The 22,036-nt window shown below is 36.1% G+C and overlaps 1 protein-coding gene across 3 annotated transcripts in view; it reads left to right on the top strand.

The window, feature by feature from the left end:
- LOC137238049 (octopamine receptor beta-1R-like) overlaps positions 1–22,036 on the top strand; it is a 285,592-nt gene that overhangs the window by 130,138 nt on the left and 133,418 nt on the right. For all 3 annotated transcript variants that reach the window (XM_067762609.1, XM_067762608.1, XM_067762607.1), the window contains one exon: positions 3,677–4,844. In XM_067762609.1, the coding sequence (XP_067618710.1) occupies positions 3,967–4,844 (878 nt within the window). In that variant the 5' untranslated portion in view covers positions 3,677–3,966. The remainder of the gene's footprint in view (positions 1–3,676; positions 4,845–22,036) is intronic.

Raw genomic sequence — 22,036 nt, 5'->3', positions numbered from 1 at the left:
CTAGAGTCACCCCTGGCCCACCCCAATGACGATATCTCGAAAAGGCGTCCACTTATAGACGTAATGCCCACTCCCTCTTAAAATGCTCAGTAACACCTTTCGTTTGATACCCATATCGTACAAACATTCTAGAGTCACCCTAGGTCCACCTTTATGGCGATATCTCGAAAAGGCGTCCACCTATAGAACTAAGGATTACTCCCTTTTAAAATACTCATTACCATCTTTCATTTGATACCCATATCATACAAACACATTCTAGAGTCACCCCTGGCCCACCCTAATGGCGACATTTCGAAAAGGCGTCCACCTATAGACCTATTGCCCACTCCCTCTTAAAATGCTCAGTAACACTTTTCGTTTGATACCCATATCGTACAAACAAATTCTAGAGTCAGCCCTGGTCCACCTTTATGGCGATATCCCTAAATGGCGTCCATCCATAGAACTATGGCCTACTCTCTCTTAAAATACTCTTTAATACCTTCCATTTGATACACATGTCATACAACCACATTCCAGGGTTCCCTAGGCTCATTTTCCTACATGGTGATTTTCCTTATTTTGTCTCCATAGCTCTCAACTGAGTATGTAATGTTCGGTTGCACCCGAACTTAGCCTTCCCTACTTGTTACTATTATCTTTACTTATTTGGGCTTACAGTTCTTTATTTTTCAGTTTTACCTTTTTCTAAAAAACGGCTGTTGTGTGGTTATTTCGATGTAACCACCTACTTTTGTGGGTAAAAAAGTATCCGGCTACTTTCGCGGGTAGAATACCAAAAGGGTGTCAAAGTTGTCACATGATTTCGTTACCGTGGTGAAGAATGTTGTTACCACACTACAATCGGGGCGTAAGTTAACAATAAACAAAACCAAATTTCATTATGTGTTTTCATATATTTTTGGTGGAATGTTGGAGATAAAAAAAATAGCCGTGTTTTTTTTTTACACGCGTATACGTTTCGTTTGCGCGTGAAAAAAACGCCTATCCTCACTTAGATAATGCTCAGGAGACCCATCTAGCGGCTGTGGTTAAACAACTAGCTACAGCAAGAGGGTGTACCGAAAAGCGGAGACACAACGCTCTGATGGCCATAGGGTATAACATATAGCTGAATCAGTTGACATTACGAACGTCTTACCAATCCAACGGATGGCTCTTGCTTTTGTGCTGATCTTAAATTGGTGAACGGTTGGTTGGTTAAAGTCAATATCCCGAAGAGGGTGATATGGTCAAATAAAAATTTTCTAAACAGCCATAAAGTCAATTCAGCAGAGGCCATAAAGTTAACTGGCCTAATAACAATTTGATGAGTAATTTTTTTACTATTCGCTTATTATCAATTGTTATCGGTTTTATATTGAACTATTTGTGTCATAACAAACCGAAGAGTTGTCGATAACGAATTGGGAACTAATTGATTAGAAACCGAGAACTTTTTCTTAACACATCGATAGCTTTTTATTACATAACAATTACGTTTGAATAAATTATCGATACAATTTCGATAATAAATCGATAACTGTCCAATAACTAATCGATATTTTCTCGAAAACAAGCCAACGTAATAACACTTCGGAAACAAATAGATAACATATTAAAATAACTCAACAATCTCTTTTTTATCGATTACATCTTTAAAGCAATTCGATAACAAATCGATGTTGCATCTATGCCTCGTCGATATAACATTGATTGATATCAACCCGTTAACACTTCTATAACAAATGGGTAACTCGCCTTCCGATTTCCGATCCTGATTCGATTTTGACTTCTAATTTTTCCTTTCCTATCCCTTTTCCCATTTTAACCTTATTTCCTTTTCATTTCCTTTTTTTTCTTTTTGTCTTGTATTTTCTTTTCTTTTCTTTTCTTTTCTTTCTTTTCTTTACTTTTCTTTTCTTTTCTTTTCTTTTCTTTTCTTTTCTTTTCTTTTCTTTTCTTTCTTTTCTTTACTTTTCTTGCCTTTCCTTTTCTTCCCTTTCCTCTCCCTTTCCTATCTTTTGTAAAAATAATTGAGTAAAATATAATTTCTCTTTGGCTTAACCCCTCCGTGGTGTTGTGGTGCTCGACCCACCAACAACATTTTTTTTTCATTAGAAAAACTGTTTTTCTGTGCGGAGTGGCCTTCGACAGTGATTTGGCGAACACTTTGAGTATATTTCTGCCATGAAAACCTTTTGAGTGAAAATAATGTACCTTGCAGATTCCATTCGGAGTCAGCATAAAACAAGTAGGTCCCGTCCCGCCAATTTGTAGGGAAACTTAAAAGGAGCGCAACTCAAATTGGAAGAGAAGCTCGGCCTTAATCTGCTCGGAGGTAAATCGCGCAAAGTTATTATTTATTTTAACCCCGTTAAGTAGGCCTTGTTTTGGTAGCGCTCTACCCTTTGGTCTCTAATAATATGTTTAGAACTGCTATTGTTAAAATATCGAAATCAAAATTATTGAACATAAGGTTTGTGATAAAAACACACCTCCGGTATTTTTGATTTGTTTGATATAAGTGTTAAATTTTCGTTTTCCCCCTTCTGCTCCCTTGCCATTGTAGTCTGAACAATGTGATTGATGTATGATATTGGGATTCAACTCTTTTTGGTCTCTGAAATAAGTTTAAAATTTAATGTTGTTGACTTTTCGCGAATTAACTTAAAAATCAAGAGCAAAATTCAAAATATCGTTCCAATTTTTGAATTATCTTTATATATACGCCACTTAGCGGACATTTTTTTGGTCGTAAACGCCTTAAAAATCACTTAATATTCCAATGCATTTCGCCTGAGAATAATTTTTTATTCTAAATATTGCATTTGAATAAGACTCGAAGCTGTGTTCAAAGTTTGAGATATCTAGCTCAGTTCGAAGTTACTACTGACAGTTTCTTTCTCTGTTGTTGCATCGCCTCGGCTTTTGAAGTATGATACAGGTTTTAAGACTTTAGCTCCACCAGGTGTTACTCCAAATTTTATTAAAAGATTTCCAATTTCGCACTGAAATTTGAGAACAAACATTAAAGCGACTTCATATAAAAGAAGTAAAAGTAGCGGCCACCTTGGTGTGGTGGTAGTGTGCTGCTAGGTTCACGCCCCAGGCAAAGCAACATTAAAATTTTAGAACCAAATTTTTTTAAATTAGAAGAAAGTTTTTCTAAGCATGGTGGGCCCTCCCCTTCTGTGTATTCTATGAAAAGCTGACGTGAAATAAAACATTATCTGCCTTGCAGATGCCGTTCGGAGTCGGCATAAAATATGTGGGTCCGGTCCCACCAACTTTTAGGAAAATATAAAAAAGGAGCACCGCATAAATTGGAAGAGAATTTCTTTCCATTGTTTTATAAAATTGCTCTTTAGTGATTGACTTAGCTTCGAATGCACGCTCTTCATATACATACATAACTAAAGAAGAGCTTTACGCATTTATTGCGAAAATATTTCCAAAAGTCGCCGCCGAATATTTGGGCACACAATGGTATTAGCTTAGTCTTCTAAAGAATAAGAATACGTGTATCTTTTGTTTGTCTCTTAGCATTAAATAAAAGTTCCTATTGAGGTGTGGGTAGTTCACCTGACATTCGATGTATGCAACAATCGTGTAATTTTAACAAAGAATTTAAGATTTGGCCAGACATTCAATATAAACTTATTAATGATAATTTATTATTTTTTGCTTTCAGTGAGATGTTAAAACATCAAGGCTGTTGAATGAACAAGGATGAATAATGAAAAAGGCTGTTAAACCGAATAATAGTTGAATAAAAAAAGCCTAAGTAAACATAACATTTGTTACGTCTACAAACAAAGGTTTCAGACAAAATAAGCTAAGACAACACAGAAATGTGCTGGCATAGAAGTAAGCCACCTTTGCTGGCGCGTATTAAACGTTTACGGTTTCAAAACAGATGGAAGTAACATTTTTCATTTTCTGCAAATCACACTCTTTAAAGTGCTACTCACACAAAGAAAAATGCCCTCATTGATAATAAAAACACGAAAGGCAAATACCAAAAAGACTAAAACAAGCGAAAGCCACCCATTAATGCAATCAACGCCAACAGTCGCAATGCCACAATTATTAGCCACAAAAAGCATCATCAAAAGCACAAAATTAAATACAAATACAATAGCAAGCGTAACGACAGCAGCGCACATACAAAAAACGCCTTGTGCCAGAAAAAGAGCAGTCACCATCACAAAAAGAAGAAGAAGGAAATTACTTATGCCTATTGTTACTTTGTTTGTGGTGTTCTCAAAAATGGCAATGGCTGTGACTATGACGACGGCAGCGTCTGCGCTTGGCAATGTTAACATTACAAACCACTTAAGTAAAGCTGCTGGTGAGGATGCTGATGATGATGATGATGTAGAGGAGGCGCCTATTACTTCTACAACAATAAGCGCTAGTACGTTTTTGCGTATATTTGACGCCCACTCAATGCCAACAGCAGCCAGCACCGAGGTGAATCAACCAAAATATTTAGGTTTTTTGGCGAATGTACTGCTTGAAGATGGTAAAGAAAATGTAAGTGCTGCGCAGCGTACACAGAGTAATGGCAATGGCAATGGCGTTAACCTTGAAAGCAGTAGTAGCAGTGATGGAGGTAATTTAGTTCCTATTAAATCGGCATCAGCGTTGGCAGTATCCGTAGCAGCGAAAATTATTAATGATTCAATAATATCGACGGTTACATCGACATCTGCGTCAACGTTACCACAAAAGTCTGAAATATCGTCACATTTGGCATTTGTCATAATCAAATGTTTCATTATTGTTTTCATAATACTCGCTGCAATACTTGGCAATATGTTGGTGATTGTGTCTGTTATGCGGCATCGGAAATTGCGGTAAGTGTGTTGCTGTGGTATAATGTTCAGTTGAAAAAAGGATTACATTGTGTAATAGAGTATGGTGGAAGAGTGGCAGTGAATTTAGCGTTAGAGTAGAGAGATGACAGAGCAAAGCTACCCAGTGAACCAAAACAGAAGCGATACGAAACAAATATCCTTAAAGAGTTTCTGTTTAAGCTATTTTTTTAATGGCTTATTTTATAGATATCCAGACGCATGCCTCATTTGATGTTTTACGGAGTCTGCGCTATGCTATATTATGATGGTATTTTTAAATATTTTCCGATGTGTTTTATTCAAGCTTATTGAGTCCGTGATTATACCTGTACACGAAGAAAAAGTGACCTGAATTTTTGACGAAATCCACGTTTCCAAGTTTATTTTACACCTTCTTTGTATCAAACATGATTTCGTATTCATCACATCGAAACCCATTAAGGACTGCGTTTGAAAACATTCGAGGTACGTTGTTAGGTTATAGGGTTTTTTTTTTGTTTTTTTTTTTTTTTAACAAGTCCTTTACTCCTCCTTATATTACCGTTCTTACAATGTCTTTAAATTTATACCATAAGTAGTTTGTATTTAAAAAAAAGTCGGAGAAATTCTTGCATATCCTCTATTAGGGATTAAGTGACATTTCCTAAATCTTTGCAAACTGCTAACCATCTTAAATAAATAAATAAAAAAAACACCTTCCTTACTCCTTAATTGGCGTTTAACAGTTTAACCGTTTATGGCCGTCCAACACGGCGCGTCAGTTGCTCCTTCTCTCTGCCAACCAGCGCCAATTGGTCACAACAAGGGAGTTTAAATCGGTTTCTACCTGCTTCCATAGACGGGTTCCGATAAAAAAACTTTCTTGGCCGGAGCGTCCTCTTTCATTCTCATAACATGGCTTAGCCAGCGCAGCCGCTGCGTTTTAATTCGCTGGACTATGTTGATGTCTGCGTTAAGCTCGTACAGCTCATCGTTAAATCTTCTGCGGTACTCGCCATCGCCATCGCCAACGACTGCTAAACTCACTTTTTCAAAAAAGGCTAAGCATTCTTGGCTTCCTTTCTTGTTACGTCGATTTTGCTTTTGAGCAATGCCAAGTATCTTTCAATCGTTTATGGCATGAGTTTTGTAATTGAAATTTAAGTAACTTTCCGATAAGCTACAAGCTTGAAACTTGGAATATAGTTCAGAACCCGATGACAATGCAATAATAAGAAAAAACTCCGATAGGTGGCGCGTGGATTTGAAATATTCAAAAAAATCCTATTTGTGGTCCGATTTGGCTCATATTTGGAACACATAATACATACATGAATAGAAAGCGGTGTGTGAAAAAATCGCCGCTAGGTGACGCAAGGATCGATATATTAAAAAAAAAAAACGCATTTGTGGTCCGATTTGGTCCATATTTGGAACACATAATAAATACATGAATAGAAAGCGAACTACGATGTCCGATTTGGCTCATATTTGAAACAAATATTACATACCGTCCGGTAGAAGTGACAAAAAAATATTTTGGAGTTGGAGGAGGGGAAAGCATACGTGGCACAGAGTCGAGTAAAATCTTTGGAAGGATTATGTATTTCGATTGATAGTCCTATATATAAGAAAAACTGAACCTTAATATAGTTATGCTACGCCTCACACTTTTAGAAATTTCATGTGCCCAATGTTTTTATTTAGTTGTCTGATCAACGCCCTAGATTGATGAGGAGTGTGATGACTAGTACCTAGGACTTACATAATTATTTTCTAGTTTTTAGTATTATTATTACTTCATGTACGTAATGTTTTCAATAAAACCGTTTAACTAAAAATTTTTTTTAAATTATTTTATTTGAAACACTGTTCGGGATCCGTAGAGAGTTTATCTGTAAATGTGTTCACGTCGAAAGATTCTGAAAATTACACGCTCTATGCAACATTTCCGCTCCAAGTATTGAGTTCCCTCTGAAAAACGTAAGTTACATTTCATATTTTAAGAATTATTTATTATTTTTGTAATGTAAAACATACATTCGCACTCAAATAAGGGAGAGCGAAAAGATAGCTTACTTGGGGCGCTTATATTTTATATGTGCTCTGTTAGGTGTTCGTAATGAAAATATTTCTTTACTTGTGAAGTTGCACTGATTTGAACACAAATAAGATTCCGATATCATTTCAATTAGGCACATAAAAGTTTGTATTTGGTAACACGAATTACTCTCTTGTGCAACAATTCATGTAATGCCATCATATTTTGCACACTATGTAACTTAAAAAATAAAATGTAAATAATTGAATCCTAGAAATAAAACTTGTTTTTCTGTACAGTCGTACGAATTATGAAAATGTCTTAAAAGTTTGTGGATTCTTATCGAACTTTGGTATAATTATGATTAATTTAAAGATGTTTGTGGGCCATATTCATCTGGTGCAGACGCATTTTGGATGCATTTCTATGACTACTAGTGAGCACACAGAGAACGATTTTTTTTCATCTCAAACAAAAAAAAAACAAAAAAACAGAAATTTCCCAGAAAATTTCGTCTTCTATAGCTTCTAGAAGTGTTTCTTTCACGCCGTTTTAGTTAAGTGGGTATGTTCAAGAATTGAGTAAAGTCATATGCCAGGTGGTAGAGTGAACTGTATCCCTGTAGAAAAAACGGTAGATAGCAAAGAGCAGTTTTGCTACAGGTTTAATGACTACCTTTGAACTGGTGCTAAGGGGAAGCAGAGTGGCACAATTGACAATTACACTTATGCCAACAGCCTCTGAGGCCTGACCTATATATGATTTAAATTAACTAATAAAAGGTAGCGACTATTTCAAAAGTACCCACGACTCAACCAGTTGAGTACGTGTTCTAAAGATCAGCACAGGAGGTTCACAGCCATTTCTTAGGAGTCACAATGTTAAAATTGTCAGTTGAGAACACTGCGAGGGTACCGAATTGGAATAAGTACCATCTCTCAAGGCAATAGTTTTGATCTAGTTCAGAACAAGTGCGATTCACTGCACGGATGTCTTCAACCGAAATTTTATATCTTTATAACGAGCTAATCGCAATACTCCTTTCAAACCTTTGTTTATTAATACTTTGTTTAGTGGCGGTGTGTTATGTTAGCGTGCTCAATATCCATAACAAAGGTTCATGCTTCGATTCTCGCAACAGATAACAAAACAAATTAAAGAAAACATGTCATAAACAGAAGAAGTTTGTCCTAAAATACATTATACACGTGTTATATTAGTTGTATTCTATTATTTTTGTTGCGATACGCTGTATTTTATATTTCAAGTGGTTTCTTGCCAACAACAGACAATCTCGCGAATACGTAACAAAATGTTCTGTGCGCGAAAGTAGCATCTGTTCATAACATAGTCGTTACCTTTAGGACCGACGTTGCGTATACGTAATATTAAGGTGCTCTTGGAAAAGCATTGAATAAAAATATAAAAATAATTTTAAAAAATTTTTAAGTTAAACGGTTTTATTGAAAACAATATTTACATGAAGTAATAATTATACTAAAAGCTAGAAAATAATTATGTAGGTCCTAGGTACTAGTCATCACACTCCTCATCAAACTAGGGCGTTGATCAGACAACTAAATAAAAGCGTTGGGCGCGTGAAATTTCTAAAAATGTGAGGCGTAGCATAACCGTATTAAGGTTCAGTTGGTGTTATATATGACCATCAATCGAAATTTGACGCGTCCTACGCTTTTATTTAATTGTATGATCAACGCCCTTGATTGATGAGAAGGACCTACCTAATTATTTTCTAGATTTTAGTATTATTAATACTTCATGTAGGTATTGTTTTCAATAAAACCGTTTAACTTAAAAAAATTTTTTATTAATTTATTTTCAAGTTTTTAGTCTTGATTTAATTGCCCATTATTTCTCATTCTATTTAGTTCATTTAGTGTCTCATTATTACAAGGACTCTTTGCTGACAATTTGTTACAATCTAATTCCTAGATACATAATCCTTCCAACGACTTTACTCGACTCTGCGCCACGTATGCTTGTCCCTCCTCCAATTCCAAAATATTTTGATATCACTTCTACCGGACTGTATGCAATACTTGTTCCAAATATGAGCCAAATCGGACCACAAATACAATTTTTTCGAATATTTCCTTATCCTTGCGACACCTAGCGCCGATTCATTTATAGGTCGCTATCTATTCATGTATGGTTTATGTGTTCCAAATATGAGCAAAATAAGACCACAAAAACGATTTTTTTGAATATTTTGATCTATGCGCCACCTATCGGAGTTTTTTTCTTAGTATTGCATTGTCATCGGGTTCCGAACTATATTCCAAGTTTCAAGCTTGTAGTTTATCGAAAAGTTACTTAAATTTCAATTGCAAAATTCGTGACAGCCAGCCAGCCAGCCGGCCGGCAAATCAAGTCAAGCTAAATAAAACCCTTTAATATAAACTAGAAGTGAGTATTAAGTATTCGTGAAATACGATGAGTAAACATACAGCGCAGCATAGAAAATATTTGTTTTTAATAATTAAAACTCGTCCAGGGATTAAAATTTAACAACAGCAGGGGTACATTTGCCAAAAACAAATAATTTCGCCATACTTAAGAAGAGTTGTATCTGCTTATTTTCGGTAATAACTGATACCGGCAAGTTATTATTTGATTATCGGCTTATTATCGAAAGCGAAATTACCGTTAAGTTATCGGTTTGTTACTGCCGGTTTCATATCTAATTAGAGATGCGTCACCGACCTTATATTAAATTTTTATCGGCTTATGTTTCATAACAAACCGATGAGTCATCGAAAAGAAATTGTTAACACTCTAATGCAATAATTTTTACAAAACGAATCGTTTACTTTCATTTAATAAACCGATAGCGTTTTTGATAATAAATCAATAACTATTTATAACAAATCCATAACTTTTCATGGGTTATCGATAACTTTTTAATAACAAACCAACAACTCTTGAAAAAATCTATAGCTAATCTATAAATTTTCGCTAAATAATCGAAATCTCCTTATAATAAATCGATTGCGTTAAGATAACAAATTGATAAAACTCCGATAAAAAAAAAATAAATTTCCAATAGCAAGTCGATAGCAGTTTGATAACATATTGTAACGAATTTACTTGCAAATCCTCTTATTTGCAATCCTCTGCTAAGTTCGAATCACTAAACTGTTGAATAAATAACTCCAATATTGAATAATGGAAAAATGGCCTTTATTAAAGTACTTCACAATGACACTTATACTTTGCTACTCGCTGGCTTAATAACCAAACTGATTGATAATTCAAATTGAACTCTACTATTGGCCGCCAGATCGCGTGCTTAATCAATAACTGATTGATTGCTCAACTCAAACTGAATTACTTCTTACTCGCCTGCCCCGCTTTTATAGTTTACGCTGCATACTTCTAGGCTCTTCGATTTCCAGAACTTACTAGTTGTTTCGGCTACAAAATCGCCAGCCACAACTACGTGCACAAATTATTGCCCTCTCTTGTGACCACTGAGATAAGATATATGCATGTGTTTGTGCATTGCCGCTCCGCTGCTCGTATACGTACATATGTGTAGACGCAATTATTGATTCGTTTATGTAGATACATAATGATTGAATTATTGATGTAAATTCACGTCACTGCTTAGCATCGGCCTGGAGATGGCAGCACTCCTTAGTTTTGCTAATATTTGTAACCATATAGATAACGTTTTGTTTACATTTCGGTATTTAATTTAAAGCTTTTGCGGTAAACCCATAACTCAAAGATGTTTTTTGTTATCGATAGCAATTATTATAAAACACTTCTATAGCAATTCGGTAACTCGTCGATTAGAAATGGATGCAAGAAACCGATAACTGTGGAACAAAAGCCGTTAGCACTTCGTTAACAAATTGATAACACTTCATCTGGTTTCGGGTTCTGCTTCAGCTTTGACTTCAAATCTTTCCTTTTCTCACGGAATTGTTGACTCATATCAACTCTACGACGTGCATTGTTTTCATATTATGCTACAGAGTGATTCGCTCTCTGCGCTTCGAGGGAGATCTTAAAGCCACAATAGAGATGGAAATGGCGGACGAGGCGATACATGTATACAGATCCTACAAACTGTCGGATCACTGTAGCGTTTTCCAAGCGGAAATATTAGTCGTAATCAAAGCAGAAAAACACTGGAAGAGAATAGCTTAAACTGCAACCACTTTAACTTTTATATTGACAACAGCCAAACAGTAATTAAGGCAATAATCTCGCATAGCACAGCTTCTAAGCATACTCCCATTTGGAGCTTTTTTTTCAAATTTTGCCAGCAGGGTGAATATTTTGTAACACGTTCTTAACGTACCAATTCTTTTTTGGGAGCACCGGTTGGGAATATTCTCCGAATGCCCCTTTCCTCTAAATCCGCCACTGTTGACAGTTTTGCCTTTGTAAATATGAATAATTTAAGCACTTTTATGTATGAACATAAATGTTCACATTTTGCTGTAAAGTGCGTGCATAAATAAGGCGTTAAAAGGACTTGCAAACTATACATTTGTATGTATTTTTATGTGGCTATGCATGAACTCAAAGAAGGTTGAGCAATAGTTGAATCCTCTTAATCATTGAGAAGGAGTGATTTTAACATACTTGGGTGTAATTTTTATGTAAATGTGTTATGCTAATTCATCTTTGTGTAATCGTTTGCTTCTTTTATGGCTAATATTTAAGGATTAATATTGTTGAATTGGGATGCTTACTTGTTAAAGAAATATAATTTTTACAACCCTTTTGCACTAAAGTATCCGAGCGTCTTGTTTCGTACTTTGGCATAGCAAACTATATATTTAACGAATTTATCATATTTAACTTGAAAAGTATCTGCTTTTAATATCTTCTTTAGTTAAATTTGGATAAGTGGATACAATTTTTACCTTTTTTAGATTTGAAGTTTATCAACAAGTTAATTGTTATTATCCGGAGAAACATGACTCTGCATAGAATAATAACAATTTCGATCCGTTTTATGGGCTTAATATCATGAACTTGGAACTTTTCAACAGTTTGTCTTTCTAGATTATATTTTAGCGCACGGCAAGGAAAATGATAACAAGTAAGGAAGGTTAAGTTCGGGTGTAACCGAACATTAGATACTCAGTTGAGAGCTATGGTGACAACATAAGGGAAAATAACCATGTAGGAAAATGAACAGAGGGAAACCCTGGAATGTGTCTCAAATGAAAGGCATTAAAGAGTATTTTATGAGGGAGTGAGCCATAGTTCTATAGGTGGACGCCATTTAGGGATATAGCCATAAAGGTGGATCAGGGTTGACTCTAGAATGCGTTTGTACGATATGGGTATCAAATGAAAGGTGTTAATGAGTATTTTAAAAGGGAGTAATCCTTAGTTCCATAGGTGGACGCCGTTTCGAGGTATCGCCACAAAGGTGGACCAGGAGTGACCCTAGAATTTGTTTGTACAATATGGGCATCAAACAAATGGTGTTATTGAGTATTTTAAAAGGGAGTGGGCCTTAGTTCCATAGGTGGACGCCGTTTCGAGATATCGCCATAAAGGTGGACCAGGGGTGACCCTAGAATTTGTTTGTACAATATGGGCATCAAACGAATGGTGTTAATGAGTATTTTAATAGGGCGTGGGCCTTAGTTCCATAGGTGGACGCCGTTTCGAGATATCGCCATAAAGGTGGACCAGGGGTGACTCTAGAATGTGTTTGTACGATAAGGGATCAAATGAAAGGTGTTAATGAGTATTTTAAAAGGGAGTAATCCTTAGTTCCATAGGTGGACGCCGTTTCGAGATATCGCCATAAAGGTGGACCAGGGGTGACCCTAGAATTTGTTTGTACAATATGGGCATCAAATGAAAGGTGTTAATGAGTATTTTAAAAGGGAGTGGGCCTTAGTTCTATAGGTGGATGCCGTTTCGAAATATCACCATAAAGGTGAACCAGGGGTGACACTAGAATGTGGTTGAACGATATGGGTATCAAATTAAAGGAATTAATGAGGGTTTTAAAAGGGAGTGGTGGTTGTTGTATAGGTGGTCGCATTTTCGAGATATCGCCATAAAGGTGGACCAGGGGTGACCCTAGAATTTGTTTCTACAATATGGGTATCAAAAGAAAGGTGTTAATGAGTATTTTAAAAGGGAATAATCCTTAGTTCCATAGGTGGACGCCGTTTCGAGATACCGCCATAAAGGTGGAGAAGGGGTGACCCTAGAATTTGTTTCTACAATATGGGTATCAAAAGAAAGGTGTTAATGAGTATTTTAAAAGGGAGTAATCCTTAGTTCCATAGGTGGACGCCGTTTCGAGATATCGCCATAAAGGTGGACCAGGGGTGACCCTAGAATTTGTTTGTACAATATGGGCATCAAACGAATGGTGTTAATGAGTATTTTAAAAGGGCGTGGGCCTTAGTTCCATAGGTGGACGCCGTTTCGAGATATCGCCATAAAGGTGGACCAGGGGTGACTCTAGAATGTGTTTGTACGATAAGGGATCAAATGAAAGGTGTTAATGAGTATTTTAAAAGGGAGTAATCCTTAGTTCCATAGGTGGACGCCGTTTCGAGATATCGCCATAAAGGTGGACCAGGGGTGACCCTAGAATTTGTTTGTACAATATGGGCATCAAACGAATGGTGTTAATGAGTATTTTAAAAGGGCGTGGGCCTTAGTTCCATAGGTGGACGCCGTTTCGAGATATCGCCATAAAGGTGGACCAGGGGTGACTCTAGAATGTGTTTGTACGATAAGGGATCAAATGAAAGGTGTTAATGAGTATTTTAAAAGGGAGTAATCCTTAGTTCCATAGGTGGACGCCGTTTCGAGATATCGCCATAAAGGTGGGCCAGGGGTGACTCTAGACTTTGTTTGTACAATATGGGTATCAAACGAAAGGAGTTAATGAGTATTTTAAAAGGGAGTGGGCCTTAGTTCTATAGGTGGACGCCTTTTCGAGGTATCGCAATAAAGGTGGACCAGGGTTGACTCTAGACTTTGTTTGTACAATATGGGCATCAAATGAAAGGTGTTAATGAGTATTTTTAAAAGGGAGTGGGCCTTCGTTCTATAGGTGTTCGCCTTTTCGAGATATCGCCATAAAGGTGGACCAGGGGTGACTTTATAATATGTTTGTACGATATGGGTATTAAATGAAAGGTGTTAATGAGTATTTTAAAAGGGCGTTGGGGCTTAGTTCTATAGGTGGACGCCTTTTCGAGATATCGCCATAAAGGTGGACCAGGGGTGACTCTAGAATGAGTTTGTACGATATGAGTATCAAATTAAAGGTATTAATGAGAGTTTTAAAAGGGAGTGATGGTAGTTGTATATGTGAAGGCGTTTTCTAGATATCGACCAAAATGTGGACCAGGGTGACCCAGAACATCATCTGTTGGATACCGCTAATTCATTTATATATGTAATACCTGCCAAGATTTTAAGAGTTTTTATTTCGCCCTGCAGACTTTTTCATTTTCTTTTACTTAATATGGTAGGTGTCACAACCATTTTATAAAGTTTTTCTAAAGTTATATTTCGCGTCAATAAAACAATCCAATTACCTTACCATGTTTCATCCCTTTTTTCGTATTTGGTATAGAATTATGGCATTTTTTCATTTTTCGTAATTTTCGATATCGAAAAAGTGGGCGTGGTCATAGTCGGATTTCGTTCATTTTTCATACCAAGATAAAGTGAGTTCAAGTAAGCACGTGAACTAAGTTCATTAAAGATATGTCGATTTTTGCTCATGTTATCGTGTTAACGGCCATGCGGAAGGACAGTCGGACGACTGTGTATAAAAACTGGGCGTGGCATCAACCGATTTCGCCCATTTTCACACAAAACAGTTAACGTCATAAAATATATGCCCCTACCAAATTTTAAAAGGATTGGTTAATTTTTGTTCGACTTATGGCGTTAAAAGTATCCTAGACAAATTAAATGAAAAAGGGCGGAGCCACGCCCATTTTGAAATTTTATTTTATTTTTTTATTTTGTTGCATCATATCATTACTGGAGTTGAATGTTGACATAATTTACTTATATACTGTAAAGATATTAAATTTTTTGTTAAAATTTTACTTAAAAAAATTTTTTTTTTAAAAGTGGGCGTGGTCCTTCTCCGATTTTGCTAATAGTAATAGGAGTAACGTTTCTGCCAAATTTCATCATGATATCTTCAACGACTGCCAAATTACAGCTTGCAAAACTTTTAAATTACATTCTTTTAAAAGTGGGCGGTTCCACGCCCATTGTCCAAAATTTTTCTAATTTTCTATTCTGCGTCATAAGTTCAACTTATCTACCAAGTTTCGTCGCTTTAGCTGTCTTTTGTAATGAATTATCGCACTTTTTCTGTTTTTCGAAATTTTCGATATCGAAAAAGTGGGCGTGGTTATAGTCCGATATCGTTAATTTTAAATAGCGATCTGAGATGAGTGCTCAGGAACCTACATACCAAATTTCATCAAGGTACCTCAAAAGTTACTCAAGTTATCGTGTTAACGGACGGACGGACGGACGGACATGGCTCAATCAAATTTTTTTTCGATCCTGATTATTTTGATATATGGAAGTCTATATCTATCTCGATTCCTTTATATATGTACAACCAACCGTTATTCAATCAAACTTAATATACTCTGTGAGCTCTGCTCAACTGAGTATAAAAATTTAAACCAAACAAAAAAGTTTTTATAGCGGACGTGGGAGCTTTTGAAAAAACGGGGAAGGGTTCAAACTCCAATTTCTTGTAGAATTGCGCGGTGGTTGACTATGCCAAAAGCTTTAGAAAGGTCAAGTGTCACAAGTGCCGTCCTATATTGAAGGTTTGGGTGGTTCAGTCCGCCATATAGAGATGTGTTTATGGATCTTTTCCTAGTGATAGCGATATGCATTCTTCCGAAGCCAAGCCGATGGCTGGCTAGCCCAATATTTGTTTTTAAATTAGGGAAGCAGAATGGCTTGCAACGGTTAGCTATTTCATCTGAGCCTATTTATCTAGAGGTGTCGGCCTTTTTAAGAGTTCTTTAATTATCACGTGTTTATGTGCCCTCGATTTGTACGAAATCTAGCCCTGGTAACTGAAGTATGCTTTGCAATATGCCGGACCAAAGCGTTCGCGTATTTCGTCTAGTCCTACGGACAAAATTCTTGTCAATTAACCACTAAGCTACTCACTTCATAGTGCAAATAACCATTTCCAGTTGAAAATGAGAATAGTTATTGTAAATGAGAAATCGTTGGAAATAAGATTCGTTATTTGAAAATTAGATAAGTCAATTGTAAAAAACAAAGCGTCAAATGTAAACAAGGTGTCAAAAAACATGATATGAAAATGAAAATTGTCAATTGCAAATACGTTATTTCGATAAGAGGAGAGTCATTTTAAGAGAGAGGGCGTAAAATGAGCATGCGAAAGCGTCATTTGTATTTGAGAATAGTCAATTGGTAATAAAAAACCCGTCAGATGTAAATGTGAAAGCGAGCTATGGAAATGAGACAAGTCAATTACAAATGAGAAAGCGTCATTTGGAAATGAGAAGGGGCTCATTCGTTCACTTATTCGGCTAAATATCAGTCTCTGGAGTGCCGTCGATTAGTCGACAAAGAGGTCAGTTTATCATGAGCACATGTGCTGTTTAAGTACGGTAGGTTCTTTTACGGTGAGAAAAGCAGGCGAACAATTTTAACGACTAAGTTTTAATGTGCAAGAACGGCCGATGCCACTCGAGAATCAAGCTGGTGCTTCAAATGACCAAATGAAAGTGCTGGATTTAGCGCTATGCTCGCCAATACTGGTCCCCATCGAAAATCTGTACAAACTTATGTTTTATGTATGCAAAGCATCAGCTGTAATATTATTGTATATTAATCGGTTAATGGAGCGAACAGATCAGCAACTGAAGGAAACAACGCGAGAACACTCCAGCATGCAGCGCCGTTCCATGGAAATGCTACCTCACTCTAAGATATGTCAGTCGTAACATAGGCAATTTCCCATCAAGTGTTATTATCCGTTGCCACATATTTACATATTACCATTTTGATATTCTTCTCAATTTCAAATTATTTTTTTGCATTTTCGTTTAATGCTTTCTTATTTAGGTTAGGTAAGGTTAAACTGGCCCGTCAATAAACACCTCACATAGACTGAATATGTCCATAGTGTTACCAGAATTTGTTTGACGGCCAAACGGAAGAACCCCAATCAGTTGTCGGGACATGAAGAAATATGTCTTCTTGGCAAATACTAGCAGTTTGCTAGGATCCCAGCTTAATGGATGCCTCGATATCTGGCAACTCTACCTCACCTAATAGCTGGAGCCTTGATCAGGCGAGCGCAGGACACGAACACAGAACGTGTTCTACCGTTTCTTCCTATGGAATCCATAGGAATTTAGTTTAAATTTTGTGTTGAATATTAGAATCACCATGATGTTAGATTTTTTATGATGTTAGTAAATAATCACAACAACAAAAACAGCAAGCGGCCACACTTACGTACATGTACACATTAAAGCAATCAGCCACACTTATGTACAACTCAACGAAAACTATTCCTTACACATAACCATTACCTTGAAGCAGAGAGATTATTTCACATATATATATGTAGTCGGCAGCTAAGAGCAGAAATTGTTAGTCACACATGCACACGCATATGGCTAGAAGAAAAACATTACTACAGATATACATGTATATAGCTAATTAACCAGGCATGAGATTCAACTGTTTTATAAGGCATATTGCGAAATGTCTAGACTTTAGGAGAAATAAGCGAACGAGACAACAGAGAGTATAAGAGCGGCGCAAGCTGAGGAATAATAATCAGTTTTCATTTAAACACTTTATTAGTGAAGTATAATTATGAAGTACTACTCCCAAAGTAGTCTAAATGAAGCCATTTTACAATACTGAATATTGAAGTTATTTATTCAAGAGTTCAGCCATTCGAACGTTAGCAGAAGTGTATAATTATCAGGATTCCTACGAAATTCGTTACAATATATTTTATCCGATTTATTGTGAGATGTCATACCAGTTGACGTTTCGAAGTTCGCAGTTACAAGAATTTTTTCACACCATGTAAATCCGTTTGCCTTGAATAAACTGAAGCAATGATTATCATTTTCATATGAGTTAATCGTGGATTGCCCGTATTGCTTTAAATGTGTGAAAACATTTATTTCAAGCAATTTTTAATTTTATATTTTATTTAATAATTTGGGAAAAATTTAAATAATATGACATCAGGATGGACAAGGCGACAGCTGTTTCGATTATACCTTGTAAATCTCTTCAAAGCCTTTTCTCCCGGGAGTGGTAGTCGAACCCGCACTCCTACGATAGTTGATATGGGTAAAAACGCATTCAGCTACGTCATGACTTAGTTGTTGTAAAGTTTTTCCCAATTGCTTTCTTTTGCATATATTCTTCTACACATTGTCTGTTAAAAACAATTGGTTAATTGGCTTTAGTTTCTCTGAAACCGCCTTACAAACATGCATAACTTCAACACATAATTACATACGAAGTATGTGATGTGTAGAAGAATATATGCAAAAGAAGGCAATTGGGAAAAACTTTACAACAACTAAGGCATGATGTAGCTGAATGCGTTTTTAACCATTTCAACTATCGTAGGAGTGCGGGTTCGACTCCCACACCCGGGAGAAAAGGCTTTGAAGAGGTTAACAAGGTATAATCGAAACAGCTGTCGCCTTGTCCGTCCTGATGTCACGTTGTTTAAATTTATAATTTTTATCTACACATACAGTAAGACTTGATAAACTTGGAAGAAAAAGCGATGATAAATTGTTCTTGTTTTAAGCTCTTGGTTTCATCGACTAATGTATAAGTAATGCAGCAAAAATTCTAATAAAAGCAAGATAAACAAATTGGAAATATTTCGTTTACATAATTGCATCTAAACGGAGGGAAGATGATCACGAACATAGTTGGGGGAAGCGTACTAAATTTTGAGTGGATCACACTTTCATTAGAATTAAACTAGGTATATTGCAGATTGTTAAGTGCCCACAATTTTTTTCTAGCTTAGTGATTTTGCTGCTTTCCGTCACTACGACTGAATAATTTATTGTAGTAATTTTATTTTTCCACTACTACCAAATTAACGAAATCTAAAAAATGTGTTTATATTTTTATTTTAATACAAAGAAATCAACATTAGTTATGTACCTCTTACTCTCCCTCCTCTTCTCCCTCACTTTTATTTTAATTTGATATTTTATTCATTCCTCTCTCTGCATTCCTTTCTCCCTGCCCGGCTTTTCCAACCCTTCTTTTAAACACAGTTTCCTCGCCTTCTTCCTTTTCCGCTCATTCTATTCCCATCTCTCTATCTAACTTTTACTCTAATTCCACTCTTTCTCAGCTTCTTACTCCTTTCCCAATTTTTCTTTTCTCTAGTTCTTTATATCGATTTCAGTTCTTTACCATTTTGGGGTATGAGAAATAGATAAGATACGATTCTAAAACTTACTTAATATGCTCACAAAATTTTTTGATAATCGATGGAGCCGTTTCGAAGGAGTTCAAACACAAACACTTGGAAACATGGAACACGCATCGCAACCAGGTGACAATTAAACGTGAGGGTAAAAACGTCCGAGCTGGGAAATTTTGCCTTCAAATTTTTAGGCACTTCTCAATAACCCAGCGACATGGAACTTTGAACGAAAGTTTATATATGGGAGAGGGATCAAGGTGTTAAAAAGCCCATTTAGAATTCTATAATCTTGCGTGGATTTTTAAGTAACTACGCTCGACCTACAAACATGAAACCTTACACATAGTTCAAAATAAAAAGAAAATAATGAATGTCTATATCAAAACAAAAAAAAAATGTAAGGCGCGATAACCTCCGAAGAGATTTTAGGCCGAACTTTTCTTCCAACTTGCCTCGGGCTCCTTTTAAAATTTTCCTACAAATTGGTGGGACGGGACCTACTCGTTTTATACTGAGTCCAAACGGCATCTGCAAGGCAGATGAGTTTTCACTGAGAGCTTTTCATGGCAGAAATACACTCGGAGTTCTTGCCAAACACTGCCGAGGGGCGACCACGCTTAGAAAAATTTTCTTCGAATTGAGAAACCTTGTTTCTAAAATTTTGATATTGCTTTGACCGGGGCGTGAACCCAGGATCTTCGGTGTCGTATGCGGAGCACGCTACCACCACACTGCGGCGTCTGCCGCTAAGTACTTTCTTTATGTAAATTGACCAAGAAAGAAAAATACTAAAAATATACCTTTGAACATATCTTGTTGAACTTTGATACTCAAATTTTAACATAAACACTGTAAAAATGTTCATGAGGAACAAAAATTTAAAGTAGGAGTGCAATAAATACGGTTTCCATAAAATCTTTACCTAAGTTATTTATAATGTACCTGTATGGAGAAAGGCTGAACACGTTATAAGCTCAATCGCACTGCTTTACAATAGTAAAGCACGACAATACAATTATAGATGTCAGAATTTTTACGCCCCGATTCTGAGCCTTACCGGTAAAATAGTACCCAGAAAATTATGTAACCGAATATCGTTACCAGTTCTTTTATCCGCGATTCTGGCCCAAGTGGTAACGCTGTTATCACCGAAAAACTCACAAGTGTCTGTGGAGAAATTTTAAAGGTTGTTTTCTTCGCCTTCACGGTTGCCACTTTGGTCCATTTGGACCAAAAATGGTCCCTTCCAACCCCATTTGGTCCGCTGGTCCCTTTTCTTCAATTTTGGTCCTTTTTAGGCAGTAGCCACGATTGGTACTTTTCTTTCTTTTTCGTTCAGGTAAATATTCACAATATTTCCCAAAAATTCGCTATTCTCTCGTTAGCCCCCATATAATTTTAATTACTGCAATGGAAATCTCACCATAAAAAATTGCTCAGTCAATAAAATGTAAAAGAACAATAATATTTCACCTAGGATATAATTTATGCCAGGCATTAAAAAGAAAATTGTTGGCAAACACATTGTCGTTAATTGTTGATGAAATAACCGACTAATCAAAAAAAAAAACTCTTGTTTTATAACAATATTAATAACGGCTAGATATTTCGATCGGTTATCAAACACTAAGTAAAGTATATGAAAATAAAAATTTCTTCTTGCCTAGCCTAGCTTATAGCGAGCACTCTGTCTTGAGCGTAACACTTTCAAAACTTATACAAAGAAATTATATGCATTACTTCTCGTTTGGCACATTGATATTTAAATTTTTCTCACCCAGCTCAATGAGTTCAAGGATTTCCAGGACTATTGTGGTGTTAAGCCACGCAAGGGAATTGAAAAGTAAATACCTTAGCACAAGAAATATTTTAACTTGAAGACAGAAGGAAGCAAATGCAAAAGAGATTTGATTTCGGAAGAAATGTTTTGTATAAAATTATTCCCAAAGGTGCTAGCAGAACCCCTGAGGCCTGGGATCGAAACTCACACTTACTGAATCTAGGCTCTTATATGAAGTTTAAACGTTAAGGGAATAAGTAAGCATCTATAAAAATAGCACTATCAAAATTGCCTAGTTTCATTTATGATTTACTGAGTTTTCCACATACATAGTACAGCAACACCAGAACGCAAATTTTGAACCGTATCTTACTAAAACCTAGCTGCAATCAACAACATAATGCTAGAACCAAGAGCTTTGTGACCAAAACTAGGTTCGCAACGTTTGGTTGGTGAAAGACATAGACGTATCCTATGTCAAAATATAGTATCATTTTTGGTTGCATGCACATATATTTCTTTGTTCAGCTTGAATTAAAGGAAGTGTTCACTGTGTTTAGTAAAATTTTATATGGAAACAACCTAAAATTTTGTATTTTATACTAATAAAATAAAACAAAAATTTGGTCCCTTTTTTCCATGAATTTTGGTCCCAAATGAAAACATGGTGTGGAAACCGTGTTCGCTTTACCGAAAATGTCTCACTTGTAGATACGAGGTTAACGAATAAATGGGACGATGTGTATATGCATATTATGCATGATAAGTTTCTACATAGGTATATTTTAATTTATTCTGTGAAAGTAGATAATGTAAACAAATATATATAGAAAGAGTCAACACTTTTTTACTATTATCTTTACTTATTTGCGCTTACAATTCTTTAGTTTTCAGTTTTGCCTTTTTCAAAACAACAG

Source organism: Eurosta solidaginis, chromosome 1, assembly GCF_040869045.1.
Source record: "Eurosta solidaginis isolate ZX-2024a chromosome 1, ASM4086904v1, whole genome shotgun sequence".
Classification (NCBI taxonomy): Eukaryota; Metazoa; Arthropoda; class Insecta; order Diptera; family Tephritidae; genus Eurosta; species Eurosta solidaginis.
The sequence above is the reverse complement of the archived record's forward strand: the minus strand, read 5'-3'. Positions and strand labels throughout refer to the sequence as shown.